Source organism: Cervus elaphus, chromosome 30 (genome assembly GCF_910594005.1).
Source record: "Cervus elaphus chromosome 30, mCerEla1.1, whole genome shotgun sequence".
Lineage (NCBI taxonomy): Eukaryota > Metazoa > Chordata > Mammalia > Artiodactyla > Cervidae > Cervus > Cervus elaphus.
In genome coordinates this window covers 76,171,852-76,188,716 of record NC_057844.1, presented here as the reverse complement: position 1 = coordinate 76,188,716, position 16,865 = coordinate 76,171,852, and the positions used below count along the sequence as shown (strand labels likewise).

At 38.9% G+C, this 16,865-nt stretch overlaps 1 protein-coding gene across 2 annotated transcripts in view; it reads right to left on the bottom strand.

Annotated features, from left to right (window-relative positions):
• The window catches only part of PCCA (propionyl-CoA carboxylase subunit alpha), a 346,757-nt gene that overhangs the window by 288,192 nt on the left and 41,700 nt on the right, over nucleotides 1-16,865 (bottom strand). For both annotated transcript variants that reach the window (XM_043892480.1, XM_043892481.1), the window contains exons 5-6: nucleotides 5,883-5,996; nucleotides 3,717-3,770 (exon numbers count right to left, since the gene is read on the bottom strand). In XM_043892480.1, the coding sequence (XP_043748415.1) occupies nucleotides 3,717-3,770; nucleotides 5,883-5,996 (168 nt within the window). The remainder of the gene's footprint in view (nucleotides 1-3,716; nucleotides 3,771-5,882; nucleotides 5,997-16,865) is intronic.

Here is a 16,865-nt window from a genome sequence, read left to right as displayed (position 1 = left end):
AAGCATAAAGAATAATTAGCCTTGTAAAACATATGTATAACATTTAGAATGCTTTTGACATTTGATTCATGGTACTTTCTAAAGCAAAAAAAATTGCATAAATCAGAAAAAAATTTAAGAAACCATTTTATTCAAAGCTGTAAACTAAAAACAATGTATCAGATGATAAAGCACAAATATCCTTTTTTTTTTTTTTTAATTAGTTGGAGGCTAATTACTTCACAACATTTCAGTGGGTTTTGTCTTTTATATCAACAAAGTAAGTATTATGGTGATTTTGAACAGCAATAAAACAAATACAGAACCAGAAATTAATGGGGGGGGGCCCTCCACATTTGATTAAACTTCAAACATAAGTCACACCATTACAGTAAAAGGAACTCCACAGTAATTAAACTTAAACATTTCTTTTCCATGTTCTGCTCATCTTTCTTGCCAAAGGTTGTCACCAACACAGTAGTCCATTACCACTATCTTGGAAAACAGATGCAAAAATACACCCAGTTTGAGATAATAACTATTAGATTTCAATGGCTCATCACTAACCACACAATGTTGATATGCATAACAAAATCAGTAAGCAATTTTATGTCATTCTGTTATTTTTATGGAATTTGCCAGCTATAGCCAGACATTTCAAAAGGAATAATTTAAATGGCACATTTCAAAAGGAATAATTTACATGGCACATTTCAATGGGAAAAGTTTTAATGCTAGGAAAATTATATCTCAAGTAAGAATCTTGCCATGATGTACAAAAAGAGGTTAGTTATCATCAGCTACATATTTTCCATGGTGAATAAAAACACACGGCAATTCCACTTTCCCATTACAAAACCATCCCTTCTGTCATAGGAGAAAAGTTTTCTTGCAGGTTATTCTATGATTCTTCATCTAATAATATTTACTGAATCTTTCCATAACATTCATTGAACTTACTACACAGAAATCATTAGGTGATAAAACAAATGGGAAACAAAGAATGAGAAGACCCAGTTTCTTATTTTAAGAGACTAAAATACAGACACAATTTTAACATATTAGGGAAGGTGGTATACCAAGTAAGAAATTTTTTAAAAAATGTTAATGCTCTAGAAGACAGAGGAAAGAGATTAGTCCTCACCAGAAGGACATGGAAAACTATTCTGGTAGAGGCAACATGAACTGTGCCTTCAAGGAGAGATCGTAGTTGGAAATGTGGGGCAAGGGGACAGGCGGGACCACTGAGGACAGTGGTAATAAGGATGGGACAGGGAGAGCCAGCCACATTTGGGAACAGCACTCAGTGTGGCTTGGCTGAGGCAAAGCATGGGTAAATTAAAATGGAGGAGATAAAAATAGAAAAATAAATGAGAAAGGAGGGTAGTCACACACTCTATCCTCTTTTCTCTAACATGAAACGCCCAATGGCACAATCTTCTTCTCATTAACAGAGAGTCTGAACTTCTTCATAAATAACACTTTCCTCCCTGAAGTCATGAGGGTACTTGACGTACTTTTCACAATATGACTGTGAGCTGCTCTTGAGCAAGACACACATCTAATGCAATTTTATATCCTTCTTAAATGCCTTGAACATAAGATATCAACTAATCCTTTTTAATGACTGAATAAATGCATCAATGAACATATTAGCATTTCATTTCTCCCAGACTCAGGTACTCACTCATCTGTACCAGCAGCTGGCAAACTTCTTCTATGAAGGGCCATACCATAAATATTTACTTGCAGGCCATTCAGTCTTTACTACAGCTCTGCAACTCTGCTGTTCTAAAGCAGAAGCAGCCACAGACAACTCACCTGTTATCTCTGCGAGGCTGTGAGACAATAAAACTTAATTTATAATACAAAAACAGACCACAGCTGCATTTGGCCTATGGACCATAGTTTAGAGACTCCTCATTCATACAAACTTAAATATGTCATATTGTACAAATACATTTAAAATATATTCGAATCATTTTCTTACATAATAACAGAATCTCAGCCAAAATTTCAAACAAGGTAATAAAAAGTGATAAACAGGAAATTGTGGATATACTGCACAAAACCTGGGCAATCTGGACCCTCAGATACCTATACCTCATGTGCCCTCTCCAAACATTTCTTACTATTAGCCATCTTTGTGAGCTCATATCACAACTTCTTTAGGCCTTACTTTTTAATCTATAAAGTAAATTGGTTGAAACAGATTGTTCTGAGCTAGAACTCTATGATCTTCAGATTTGTCCAAATTAAATTTATGAATTTTAAGTGAAAACTGTCAATGCTATGGTTTTTCCAGTCATCATGTAGAGATGTGAGAGCTGGACCATAAAGAAGGCTGAGTGCTGAAGAATTGATGCTTTTGGATTGTGGTGCTGGAGAAGACTCTTGAGAGGCCCTTGGACTGCAAGGATACCCAACCAGTCCATCCTAAAGGGAATCAACCCTGAATATTCATTGAAAGGACTGATGCTGAAGCTGATGCTCCAATGTTTTGGCCACCTGATGTGAACAACTGACTCATTTGAAAAGACCCTTATGCTGGGAAAGACTGAAGGCAAAGGAGAAGGGAGCAGCAGCAGATGAGATGGCTAGATAGCATTATCGACTCAATGGACATGAATCTGCACAAACTGAAGGACAGGGGAGCCCAGAATGCTGTGGTTCATGGGGTCACAGAGTCAGATATGACTTAGCAACTGAACAAAACTAACATCTTCAAAATGGTAATTGCATTCATAAATAATTTTGAACCAACAGAAGAACAAACTACAAGCATACTGCAGAAACAAAGTATAATATACTAAAGTTAACTTAATACCTAATGAGTTTCTTGAAACATTACTCAATATCATACTTTAGTACCCAAAAACTAAGGTTTCAGTACCATCTTGAATGTAGATATAAATACACTTAGAAAATCAGTTTAATAGCAAATATAGGTTCACATACCTAGTCAGGATGATGGTATCAGCAGGATACTCAAATCATTTAAAAAAAAAAAAAAAAACTTTTCCACAGTAAAGAAGCAGTAGTAAGATTTTATATTAAATGCCATATTGCTGCTAAGTCGCTTCAGTCATGTCCGACTCTGTGTGACCCCATAGATGGCAGCCCACCAGGCTTCCCATCCCTGGGATTCTCCAGGCAAGAACACTGGAGTGGGTTGCCATTTCCTTCTCCAATGCATGAAAGTGAAAAGCGAAAGTGAAGTCACTCAGTCGTGTCCGACTCTTAGCGACCCCATGGTCTGCAGCCTACCAGGCTCGTCCGTCCATGGGATTTTCCAGGCAAGAGTACTGCAGTGGGTTGCCATTGCCTTCTCCATTAAATGCCATAATAGGCAATAAAAGGGACAAATACCAGAATCTTACTTCTGGCTTCACATTCCTGCTTATGGTACAATAACTAATAAATCACTGGACACCCTGACATATTTAGCTAAAAGTCTCTGAAATATTTAATTTTAAAAGTCAAAGTCCACACAATGTGTAATAAACTAGGTATCATTCATTATTTGTAATGATGATTTTACAACTTTTCCATCTTTACTCTTCAAATCAGGACTTAAGATAACAAAATAAAGTCTTCACTTTTCCCAAACTATTTTCAAAGAACCATTGGGTCAATTAAAAGTCTATAACTCACCATTACCCACATTTACAAAAACAACACCATCACATTGCTTTCTGAAATGTAAGCTAATAGTTTCTCATTCATTACAAACTTACCAAACGTTTGGCAAATTCTTTGTTTTCTGAGAGAAATCCATAACCTGGATGTACCTTAGAAATGAAAACAAAAAGCACTTTCAGTTTTTATCAATTTGCAAAACCTTTATAATAAGCAAAACAAAGAGAATGTTAATGCATGTATTGTATTGACCTCTCTAACATCCTGAATAGCTCCAACTCAGTTTCTGAGTTCAAACCCAAATGCCAAGAAATCACTGGCAGCACGCTGCTTCTGACCTAACCACAGCTAGGGCCGACTACACACAGAGCTTCCTGCCCACTTGCACTTGGCTATGCTATTCAGCCCCACCCAAACTCCCCCACTTTTCCTGAGACCAACTTTGGTCATAAGCTTGGTGGGTCAAAGAGTTATGTTAAAGGAAACCTTTCACAAGATGGACGAAAAACTCCTAACTCCCCTTTCTTTACAGTACCAGAAAAACTGCTACTTTCCAACACCCTGGCTACTAAACCAATGAATGTATTTTATTCCTGATAATATGAACATACTCAGCCACTACCCAATGATCAGTTTTCATCAAACCTAACTAAAATCAACGTTTGGCTTTACTTTTTCACCATACTCTGGATTTTTCTTCTACTATTTGCCCCTCTTTCCCTCCTCATCCCAGTCAGCCAGTCACAACCACTCCATGCTCTCCTCTCTCATAAGCCACACAGCAACAACTTAAATTCTACCATCCTGTTCTAACCAAGTAATTGTGACAAAACGTAAATTTAACCACCCTATTATTAGTATTAAACATATTTCTAAGAAAATAATTCTGCTACATGTCAGATTTCTAAGTGAGCCAATATCATAATCTAATCTAGAAGTATCTATACATTTGAGATTTCTTTTTTAACCTGAATGTTTATTTTTTTCTCTGCAATTACATGATCGATTTGGTATAAAAAAAATAGGATCTTTTTTCACTCAATTTTAATCTATTTTTTCAACTTTTTGTTTTATTTTGGAGCATAGGCAATTAATAATGTCGTGATAGTTTCAGGTGGACAGCAAAGAGACTCAGCCATACATATACAGGTATCCACTCTCCCCCAAACTCCCCTCCCATCCAGGCTGCCACATAAGTATCTTCACATCTGAGATGTTTTAAATGTTAAACTAAGCTTTATGAACATGGTACAGAGTAATTTACACTACTACATCATATGAGAAGAGTTTCATTCACTCCATCAATTTCATTTTATATAAACATTTAACTAAAGATTATATTCTGACAATCTATACTTTTACTATAGAATTAACAGAGTTTTATCTTCACAGGTTAACAGAGTTTTACCTTCACTAACTCTGCTAATAAATTATAACATCTATAACGGGGGCTCATGAATTCAGTGTTTTCTTCAAACAGGCATCTTACTAAAACTTTTTTTTTCCCCCAAAAGAAATGTGCCCACTAATTGGAGCACTCCAGGCTAATTGCTGGTATTGGCTGTTTCTATCCAATTTTAGATAACTCTGCAGAGTTATCTATTTACCTATCTATTAACCTATTTTTTTTAACATTATATGTAATTATTCTCTGATAAACACACACACAGCAACAATATTAATAAAACACTATGGCCGATCAGAAACCATTTTTTTTCTTGGATGCCACTCCATTCACACAGAATTAGGGATGGGGAGAAATGCCAATTTCTCCCCATAAATCATGTACATTCCACTGACACCAAACCCAAATCATTACCAACTGCATTTTATTTCTGTAAGTATAAGGAGGCACAGATAATTTCTGAATGATTAAAACAGAATTTAAGACAGGGTCTTTTGGATCCTATTTATAAAACACATTTTTTTTAATACTATTATCACACTGAAAGGGTTAATACTCAAAACTAATTGGGATTTCTTTTTTTTTCCTTCTCCTAGCAAATTTGGAAATGAACTGAAACTGCTCCCTGGTGTGAAAGCTGAACCCAACAGCCACCTGCGAGATCAGAGACCAACCCTGCCAGATGCCACAAAGCCTCTGACTCCCAGTAGCGGATTCGGCCACATTTCACTCATGTGACATGAACTGCAACAGCACTTTCGATCATTCTTTTCCCTTTTTTTTTTTTTTAAATACAAACTCTAGCGTTCCGCTCACTACATGTGAAAGAGCTGCAGCAGATGGACTCATTCGGACTCACAGCTTGGGCCCCGCTGTTCCTGACGGCATCCATGATGGCGTCCATGTTGAGGTAGCTCTTACCGGTAGGAGCTGGGCCAACGCAGACAGCCTCATCCGCCATCTTCACGTGAACCTGAAGAGAAATCTCTGCGTTAACAGGGCCTCCCAGCAAACAGAACTACCTGCATCTGCAAGAATACAGAGAACGGCCAACCTGAGTGCATCACTATCCTCAGCGCTCTCTCTGAAAATGCACTAGGAAGCTACAGTGTGGCAAATAAGCTCAGGGGCTATATTAACCATGATTTCATTTATTACAAGCCCAATTCACTGTCTAACCCCATCACTTCCACACCAATTTCATTAGGTAAAATCACAGCAAACAACTTTAGCCTCCTATTCAGTTCATCACTACATAAATCTCGTATCAAAAACTACCCTGTTACATGTAGCCAGGGTAGCCTAATATACTAATAACAAGCACTCCTGCCCAGTTCTAAGCAGGCTCCCCAGGAAATGGAGATAATTAGAGGAACTGAGTGAAGGGATGGGGTGAGTGTTCCTGCACAGCATCAGGTCAGCGCCAGGCCCAAACTGAAGCCCAGGACTGAAGAGTTCAGTACCACCACACATGCGCCAGAAAACCTTGAGAATTGTTTAAACAGTCTCACATTCGATACTCATCCATTTTAACCTTTCATCCTAAAAGAACCGATACATGCATTAAGTTCTAAATCAACTCCAAATTTAAGAATATGTGCTCCATTTTTAAGACTACTCCCTCCACAAGTGTTTCAAACCTATTTTTGCTTAAGAAACGCAAGGTATTCAATACAGAGTAGAGTAAGTTACTTACTTCTGAAAACAATCTATTCTTTTAAAATGATTAAAGGGATTCACAATGCTTTGAAATGGCTTTTCCTAACAGTTTTCCAGGTTAAGAAACTCTATTTAAATTTATTTTACAAGGCAGACATTAAAAACTGGGACACATCCATATACCTGAGCATGTATGACCCTCTTCCAAAAAGTCTAAGGTGGAAAATAAATTTGGGTATTGCTAAGTTATATTCCCCAGCTGTAAGGTAGTTTTTAAAGAAGCACTTGGTTTTAAATGAGATCTATCCAAAAAACAAAAACAACCCACCCAAGTCATCTTTAAGAAAGTTCAGAGCTATCTTTATCAATTCAATTAAATATTTTCAAACTAAGCAAAAAACTGTATGGTGTATTGAAAGGTTAAAAATACTTACTACTCAAGGGATTTACAGATCAGTATCTTAACATCAAATACTCAAATCCACACAGTTCAGTTTCTTTAATAATATTCGAGGAAAGGCAGCCGGGCTCACAAAAGAATCCTAAAGATTCCCAAATTCAAAGCAAGGCTCTCCTGTACGCCTTGCTTATTCCCAACTTCAACTTGCTCTTCTCCCCTCAGGCCGCTCTTCTACTGCTGTCAGCCCAGGTCAGTCCCTGTTAATAGCAATATGGTTGCTGTAGTTGTGGTTGTGGGTTTTCTTTATAAGAAAGAAACTGAACACTGAACAATCCTTTAGAAAGAATGCCTAAGTCAGGCGGGGTAGTTTTTAAGGTTAAATCTCTCCCTCCAGGCACTACTCAGTGCTTCAGGCTTCACTTCTACCAGAGTCTTCAGATGAATCTCCTCTAATCTGAACTTCAACAGTACCTGACACAGAATTTAACATTTCATCGCCTCCTGCCCAGTAATGTCATTTTGACTGCTTTACAGATTACGCCTGTTAAAATTTATACACTCTCCTTTGCCAGATCATAAGGTCCTGCGACGCAGAAGTTGTCTTAAATTCCTTTTTTAAAAGAAATCTCTCTCAGCACAGTTTTATTGCTACAAGCTTTTAAATTTATAGATACACTTGAATGACTACTTAACTTTCACTGTTAAGCCATTGTCTTTGAGGTAAAAGGCTATGCTAAATTAAACCTTCTCCAATCTTAGTAATCCATAAGGCAACTAAGGGTTATATGGTGGGGGGCGGGGGATGGTGGGGATAGGATTGAAACATATACACACACATCCATGTGTATTGGTATGTCCAAATTTTCTACAATAAATATGCATTAAAAAGGAGGGGAACCCTAATAACATTTTGACTTGTTTACTTTCAGGCTTTTCTCTAAATATACTTCTGTAACCAAACTGCATATATAATGTTGCATCCTTTGTTTTTCAACTATCATCAAAATAGACACTCTTCCTATGTTAGCACAAACTCTTACATGTAAACATACTGAGAATCTAGCTCAAAGCCTAACATGTTTTAGCAGATCATTAATATTGTTTGAATAAACATTCAAATAAATACATCAAAAGCAAGTCAAAACTGCCTGTAGACTTTACAAAGAAAAGCAAAACATGCTGTTTCTAAAGGGTTGGTCAGTTTCTTCTGTTTCTCAGAAACAAGTCTTGCTTTAAGGTAGAAGCATATACTAGCATCTCAAGTCCACAGTCTGGCACCGGCTCAGTACTAGCAAAAATGTGTGGTAGAACCATTTGAGAGAAAAAAAACAACTAGGAACATTCCGCCACCTTAGTGCCCAAGGAGATACTTACGAGCCAACCAAGAAAGAACAGTTTAAAACACTTTCAAAACCCAATTTCAATTTGATTGCTATTGTTCTAGATGACTAAAGTGATTTCTTTGGCTTAATAATATCAATACAAAGTGAAAGTCACTCAATCGTGTCTGACTCTGCAACCCCATGAACTATACAGTCTATGGAATTCTCCAGGCCAGAATACTGGAGTGGGTAAGCTGTTCCCTTCTCCAGCATATCTTCCCAACCCAGGGATTGAACCCAGGTCTCCCAAATTGCAGCATTTTCTTTACCAGCTGAGCCACAAGGAAAGCCCAAGAATATCAGAGTGGGTAGCCTATCCCTTCTCCAGCAGATCTTCCCAACCCAGGAATCGAACCGGGGTCTCCCACATTGCAGGCGGATTCTTTACCAGCTGAGCTACTAGGGAAGCCCATAATATTAATACAAAACAAACTGCATTCAAGCAGTGCAGATTCTCTTCTCAAGAATAACTTAGCAGCATCACCCACACTGACTAGATGTATTTATGTCTCAAAAATGTCAATACCCTGAAAACACATAAATTTCATTTTTATATTTCAATAGTAAGAGGAAAATATAATAATGGAAAACTGAAACTGAACTAGTGAATTAAACAGGATATTGCTGACAGCAGATTTCAAATAGAAAATCAGATTTTAAGTACTAAGTCAAGGAGTTACTCTTCACAAACTCTTCCAATAGAAAAGTTTCCAAATGGGGTTTTATTTATTTTAAAGATTATTAGTTTCCTCCTCAAGCATTTAGTTTTTATATAGGTAAGAATCTGCCTGCAATACAGGAGACCTGGGTTCGATACCTGGGTCGGGAAGATGCCCTGGAAAAGGGAATGTCTACCCACTCCAGTATTCTTGCCTAGAGAATTCCATTCAGAGCAGTCTGATGAGCTGCAGTCCGATGGGCTACAGTCCATGGGGTCGCAAAGAGTCAAGACACAACTCGGCGACTAACACTTGGAAAATTTTTGATTCTTTAAATAGGGGGAAATTACTTTTATCAGCCTTTTATTTTCCAAATAACGATCTAGCAGAACAAGGATGTGTTTTTAAATTTATGGGACAGAAAAAAAATCACCTTCCTTACTGACTTTTTGTTTAAAGAATTAAATGCTTGGCCATAGATTGGTTAAAAATTATGTCTGAATTTTAAAACTTTGAATTAATGGAAATTTTCATATTAGTCCATTAGATGCCTGAGACATGATGAAAAGATAACTCTGCTTGGTCCCTAATCTTATCAAATAGACTGCACCTAAGGTAAAAAGGAAACTAAAAAAAATAGACTAGACCAGCTCTGTCTAGGGAAAGAAAGCTTTTAAATACCTGCTAAACTAGCAGAGAATGAGAAAGATAAGGAAGACAAGCAGCGTTAAAGATATTTCTTCTCCACAGATATAGAGAACAGACTTGAAGACACAGTGGGACAAGGACAGGAGGAGACGAACGGAGAGAGTAGCGTGAAAATAAATACATCACCAGAGGTAAAACAGAGCCGGGGACATTTGCTGTGTGACGCAGGAAGCTCAACCCGGTGCTCCCTGACAACCAAGAGACGACGACAAGGGCTCCAGGGACGGACAACAGCGGGAGGCCATGGCCGTCACAGCCCTGAAGGGGCTCAGAGCGCCAAGGACACAGAGAGCTGGGGGGCACGGGGGGCCCACAGTCACAACTAGAAGAACGCAGCCCTGTGAGAAGTTCAGCAAGGGAGGGAAGTGGGGCTGGGAGAGGCAGCCTGACTGCCTGCTCTCGTCTTTAAACACCCAACCCAGCACAGAGATCAAGGAAGCTCAGGAGATACACTCCACAGATGTCAGTCTCCTGAAGACCGATCCATAAAGGAAAAAGTCTGATAGAATTAATCAAAATTTAAAACTTTGGTTCTTCAAAGACACCATTAGTAACAATGCGATTCCACTTCCTGCCCGACAGAAAGTCTATAATCAAAAACATAATGACAAACATTGGTGAGGATGAGGAGAAACTTGAACCCTCATACCCTGCTAGTGGGAATGCAAAATGGTACAGCTGCTTTGGGAAACAGTCTGTTAGTACCTAAAAAGCATAGTTATCAAATGACCCAGCAATTCCACTCCTAAGCAGATACCCAAGAGAAATGATAATATATGCCCATACAAACACATGTACACAATTGTTCATAACAGGCTTATTCATAGTATCAAAAACTGAAGCCACCCAAATGGCCAGCAGCTGGTAAATGGACAAAGCAAAATATATTCGATTGATATAATAGAGTATTACTCAGCCAAAAAAAAAGGCCACAAACTGATACATGTAGTAACATAAATCTCAAAAACATCCAAAACTGGGATAGGAGTACGTCAAGGCTGTGTATTGTCACCTGGCTCATTTAACTTACATGCAGAGTACATCATGCAGACTGCCAGCTAGATAAACCACAGGCTGGAATCAAGACTGCCGGGAGAAATAACAACCTCGGATATGCAGGTGATACCACTCTAATGGCAGAAAGCGAAAAGGAGCTAAAGAACCTCTTGATGAAGGTGAAAGAGGAGAGTGGAAAAGCTGGCTTAAAACTGAACATTCAAAAAACAAACATTGTGGCATCTGGTCCCATCACTTCATGGCAAATAGATGGAAAAATGTGGAAACAGTGGCAGATTTTATTTTCCTGGGCTCCAAAAATCACTGTGGATGGTGACTGCAGCCATGAAATTAAAAGACACTCGTTCCTTGGAAGAAAAGCTATGACAAACCTAGACAGCATATTAAAAAGCAGAGACATCTCTTTGTTGACAACGGTCTGTATAGTCAAAGCTATGGTTTGTCCAAGTAGTCATTTGCAGATGTGAGCGCTAGACCATAAAAAAGGTTGAGCACTGAAGAAGTGATGCCTTCGAATTGCAGTGCTGGAGAAGATTTGAGAGTTCCTTAGACAGCAAGAAGATTAAACCAGTCAATCCTAAAGGAAATTAACCCTGACTATTCATTGGAAAGACTGATGCTAAAGCTGAAGTTCCACTACTTTGGCCACGTGACGCTAAGGGCTGACTCACTGGAGGAAACCCTGATGCTAGGAAAGGCAGGAGAAAGAAGCGGGTGACAGAGGATGACATGGTTGGATGGCATCACTGACTCAATGGATATGAGTTTGAACACACTCTGGGAGACAGTGAAGGACAGGGAAACCTGGTGCACTGCAGTCCATGCGGTTGAAAAGAGTGAGACGTGACTTAGCGGCTGCACAACAACCACAAAAACATTACTCTATGTGAAAAAGCCAGACACGAAAGGCCCACTATTAAATAATTCAAAGTATTTGAAAATTTTTAGAAAATGCAAAACTACAGACAGGAAGCGTATCAGTGGCTACCGAGGTGAAGGTGGCAACAAGAGTGACTGCAAATGGACACAAAGAGATCTTTCTGGGTGATGGCTATGTTCCAAAACTGGACAGTGGTAAGGGTTGCACAACTCTAAAAAATATACCATAATTCAATAAAATTGTTAAATAAAATCAGGAAATTTCATATAAAAATATTTTAAATCCACTGTGCTGTGAGATCTATATGAGATGCTTCTGGTACACAGCACAGTGCTACATGCTATTAGTTATTGATTAATGACTAACCAACAAAGAGAAAGTTAAGATTCACCTGACAAAGAAGATTCCTGAGACAGAAGCCAACTGAGAAGGGCATTCCAGCAGTAAAAACACTGTACCAAATGCAGAGAGGCCTAAGAGGGAATGAAAATGGTACGGAAGCAATAAGCATCAAAGCAGAAGGAACCAGTGCGATGTGCTCCAGACAGACCAGAGAAGGCAGGGATTTAGAATAGCTATTGGGTCCAATGAACCAGATCTCTGGCAACTTCGGGGACTTACTAGAACAACAGAAATAGAAGCCAAACTTCCCTGGGTTGAAGAGCAAATGGGAGGCAAGAAAAGAAAGGCAAACCGAAGACGACTAGTCTTTCATGTGGCTTAACCGTAATGCCAGGGAATGTTGGGGAATGCAAGAGAATTTTACTTTATTCTCTCTGTAACAGTTGGTAAGGTGCAGTACACACACGAGGTATCAATAAAACTTTTTCACTGCAGATTGATAGAGCTTTTCAGGGAGAGGTACTCAGAGAAAGCCCTAACAGATATGAGTGTGTGCGCCTAGGCTCACAAACCTGCCTAGAAGCCCCTAAGATGGAAACAAAACCATTATCAGCAGCCAAACACATGGCTGCGGAGACAAAAGACAACCTGGAAAGAGCTTCTACAAAATGTATAGAGATTCAACGGGAAGAGTTCTGGAAACAGAAGGTAGTGATGGTTGCACAACAGTGTAAACACACAGTGCCACTGAATTGCACAATTAAAAATTAATAAAGTGATAAGCTGTAATTTTATAGTTTTTTAAAAAACTATAGATTCATCACAACTTGCAGGCTGTCACTGACAAGCAATTGTGAAAAAATGTAGTTTCAGAACTTATATAGTCCGCTACACACACAAACACCTACATACACACACGTGCGTGTGTGCACACATGCTGCAGTTCATGGGGTCACAAAGAGTTGGACACGACTTAGCAACTAAACAACAAGAAAAAAATCCAACATGGGAGGAAAAACACAAAAAAGAAAATACCAGTAATAAGAGTGTGGGCATAACTCTAGCTTGTAATCATTTTCCATTTACTAAAGAAAAGCTACCACATATTCATTTAAGACTCTAGTCATGAAAGCTTGCATATACATGTGTAATTCTAAGTACAGATTTCTGAAACAATGATAGAATGAGAGTCCAGGAATAGAATTAAGAAATACCCTCCACTGTAAGCAGTGTACTTTTCTTAAAGTGTTTCCAAACCATACGAACAGTTAAATGCCAGTTCTAATAATTTAAATACAATAGTTACCAATGCCAGGAGGTCTCAAAAACTCCTAGAACTTGGCCAGCACCACCACTGCTTCTTAGGTGCCGCTAACTGGTAAGACTACACATCCAAGTGAGTTATCTAGATGTTTTCAAGTTTTTTAATCCCAAGTAATGTAAGAATAACTTGACAGAAAATTTAAAAGTTTAAGCAATACAGATAACCATAACTTCTCATCCCCATTAAAGCTTCTCAGTCCTATTTCCTACACTGAAAGAAACTGTCAACGGTTCTGTATGTGTCCTTTCAGACTTAGCTATTTTCATATGTATAGCAGACATAAAAGTGTATGGTCTTATACTAAGCTTAAGACTGTCTCCCCATAAATTGCATCACATTATGTATTATTCTTGCAACTTGCTTAACTGCTATATAACATTCCTAGTAACTGGGTAAACCATAACTTAACCTTTTCTCCAGTAATTGATATTATGGCCCATTTGCAGATATTACAAGCTGCAAAAGGATTCTCTCAACATGTATGCATATTTCTCTATGTGTATTTCTATGAGAGAAATATTTGAAAGTGTAAACACTATAAACCACATACTTAAAAGCCTATGTCTATTAACATGCTGAGCAGAGATGAACTTCCCCACACCACACCACCACTGAACATTTTTACTGTTTGCTGATCTAATTTTCTTAATCTAATAAAGAAAAATGACTACTGACTGGTTTTTAATTTGCATTTCTCTAATTATGAGTGCCTTTGGGCATATTTTCATGTTTGTGAGCTATCTGTATTTCTTCTTTTGATCACTGATCATTTTTTAATTTAAGAGAGATCTTACAAAGAAACAAAGGCATCTTTGGGTTTTAGTTTTTTTTAGTTTTTTTTTTAAACAACATGTAACACCAAAACATTGTTCTTGTTCAAAGCTAAGCTAACAACTCTTCCGACCGCACCTGCAACCCCATCACATTTTTTCTCTCCAGTTATCACTTCTCAGGTGAAGATGCAAGATTAGACCTTTGTCTATGCCAGGGATCCCAACTGGGAGCAACTTTGTTCTGCAGGACACAGCTGACAACGAGTGGAGACAGTTCTGCTGGTCATGACAGTGGGACGGAAGGATGCTACTGCTGTCTAGTGGGGAGAGGACAAGGATACTTGGAAACACTCTATTAGACCTTGAGCAGGACAGCCACCCATAAAGAAGGATCACTTAACCCAAAATGCCAATAGTGCCACTGCTGAGAACCCGTGGTCTGTGCTTTTATATGATATATATAAGAATATACTATTTTTTAGTGTGTGTGTGGCGGGGGGGCGGGGGGGGGAGGAGGCAGGTTGTGGTTCAAACATTAACAGGGTTGATTTTTTTTTGGCCAGGCAGGCCATGTGGCATGCAGGATCTCAGTTCCCCAATCAGGGATTGCACCCTACATTGGGAGCGTGGAGTTTAAACCACTGGACCGCCAGGGAAGTCCCACACTAATGGTATTTTCATATCATATGTCATTCGATATGTTCTTTATCAGTCTTTAAAATGTCTCAGAGATGTTCTATCAATACATAGAGATCTATCTTATTATTTTTTAACTACTAAAGAACTCTGAGACATGGCCCTCCAGTCTGCCAGCCATCTCCCTGCAGGTGGACCCGCAGCATGAGGAATCACCATCTGGATGACCATCATGATGTTTCCTTAGCAGACATCCTGTCCGCTGCACAGGTCCGATCCTGCTCTGGATCTCTCTCTTCTGGAAAGGCTCCCGTCTTTTACAGCCATCCTCTTCTGTCTGTGTTACAGACAGCAGTTTTCTATTGAACAGTTCCATCTGCTCTCTGTCTTTCAGAAATTCCTCATCATTTCCAGGATCATACTCCCCACTCTGTTTTACAACAAAATTCTGGCTTGTTATATTTTTTTTCTTTTGAATTTTTCTTTTTAACTGTTTCTCTTCCCTGGGAATTTGGAATGGGAAGATAGAAGTCTGACTCATTCTACCAGCCTCAATTAGAAGTCAGGACCTTTAAAATTTTGTATGTTTTTTACCACAGAAAATACAGTATATTTTAATTTAAAAATCAAAAATAGGGACCAACATAGCTTTCTAAAATGAAATAGTTAAAACTTATTTTTAAGACTGTCATGAAAAACATCAACAGTTTCTTACACAGAATCTAATTTGTAACAAAAATGTGAAAATGCTCCTCCAGCTCCTAAATTACTATGGCCACAAATGCAACCTGGCTGCAGGTAACACAGTTACCATTCCTCTCTTCCTGCATCTGAACAGTGAGTATCTTTTTCATAGCATCCATTCTACCTGGTGTCTGCGCATTCCTAGGAGCTCCCAAAGCTGGCTTTCTAACCTCAGATTCCACTTCCCAAATTGTCCCGCATTGCGGCTGGGTTCACAAAGGGCATGAAAACCTTGATTTACAGCGTGTGACTGGTTGGTTTCTCTCCAAAGAGCTTCAGATAAGTATCAAAAATAACCTTCCCAATGCTCGTCTGCCCTGAAAATTCCTGGTACTCTATAGTTAGCTCCCTTACATGAAGCAGCGATCATCAAAAGCCGTCAGGGAACTCAGAGTTTTCACGCGCATAGTCATTCTCAATAAGCAGGGACAAGATACAGGAAGCCACCTCAAAAATCTGGGAAATGTTTCATTTTCTAAAAATATCCTTCCTTCTCATCAATGACACCTCCCCCGCAAAAAAAAAAAAACTCTTCTTTGCCAGAGGACAGAAGTACTTTGAAGCAGTTCCAAAACTATTTTCAATTCCTATTCCAAGCCTAAAAATTCACCTTGACAGTTACCAATCCAAAGTGAGTCTGCCATTCAGGGAATTCCCCTGTGACTCCGTGACTGGGCCAGGCGACCAGGAAATGAATGAAAGCAGAGAGGTGCTTCTCTGGGGACTCAGTCTAGAGACTCAGAGAAACTCAGATAAACAGAGCAAGGGTGTCAGGAATGAAGCAAAGATGAGTCGCCTATCTTCTACCTTCCTTGGAACTGACACACCTAATCTAAGGTGAAGGGTAAGAAGATTCAAAAAGTAGGGAAAGTAGATACATGTCAGGAGAGATGAAGTTGCCTGCTGAGCTGAAGCACGACTCATCTCCGGAGTTCTGCCCCTTCCAGGGAGTCTGGCACACTCTGCCAGGTCAGAGGTGAGCATGAGCAGAAAACATCCCGAGCAGGTAACTTCGGTGAACTTACCAGCTGCACGGAAGTACTCAGGTACAGACTCGAGCCTGCACAAAGGCTCATTTCACCTCACAGAGATTTCAGAGTGAAGTAGGTCTTTACTTTTGGACAGAATTTGGGACAGGACGCTATAAAGACAGAGGTAAAAAGGTACCCAGTCTGGCAGCAGCAATGGGCGAGGGGGAAAAAAAGGAAAAAAAAAACATATATATGTATGTGTGTGTGTAAATATATATACATCTATATATGTGTGTATATATATATATATGACTGCATAAGTCTGCAAGCTACTTGGCTTTTACTTC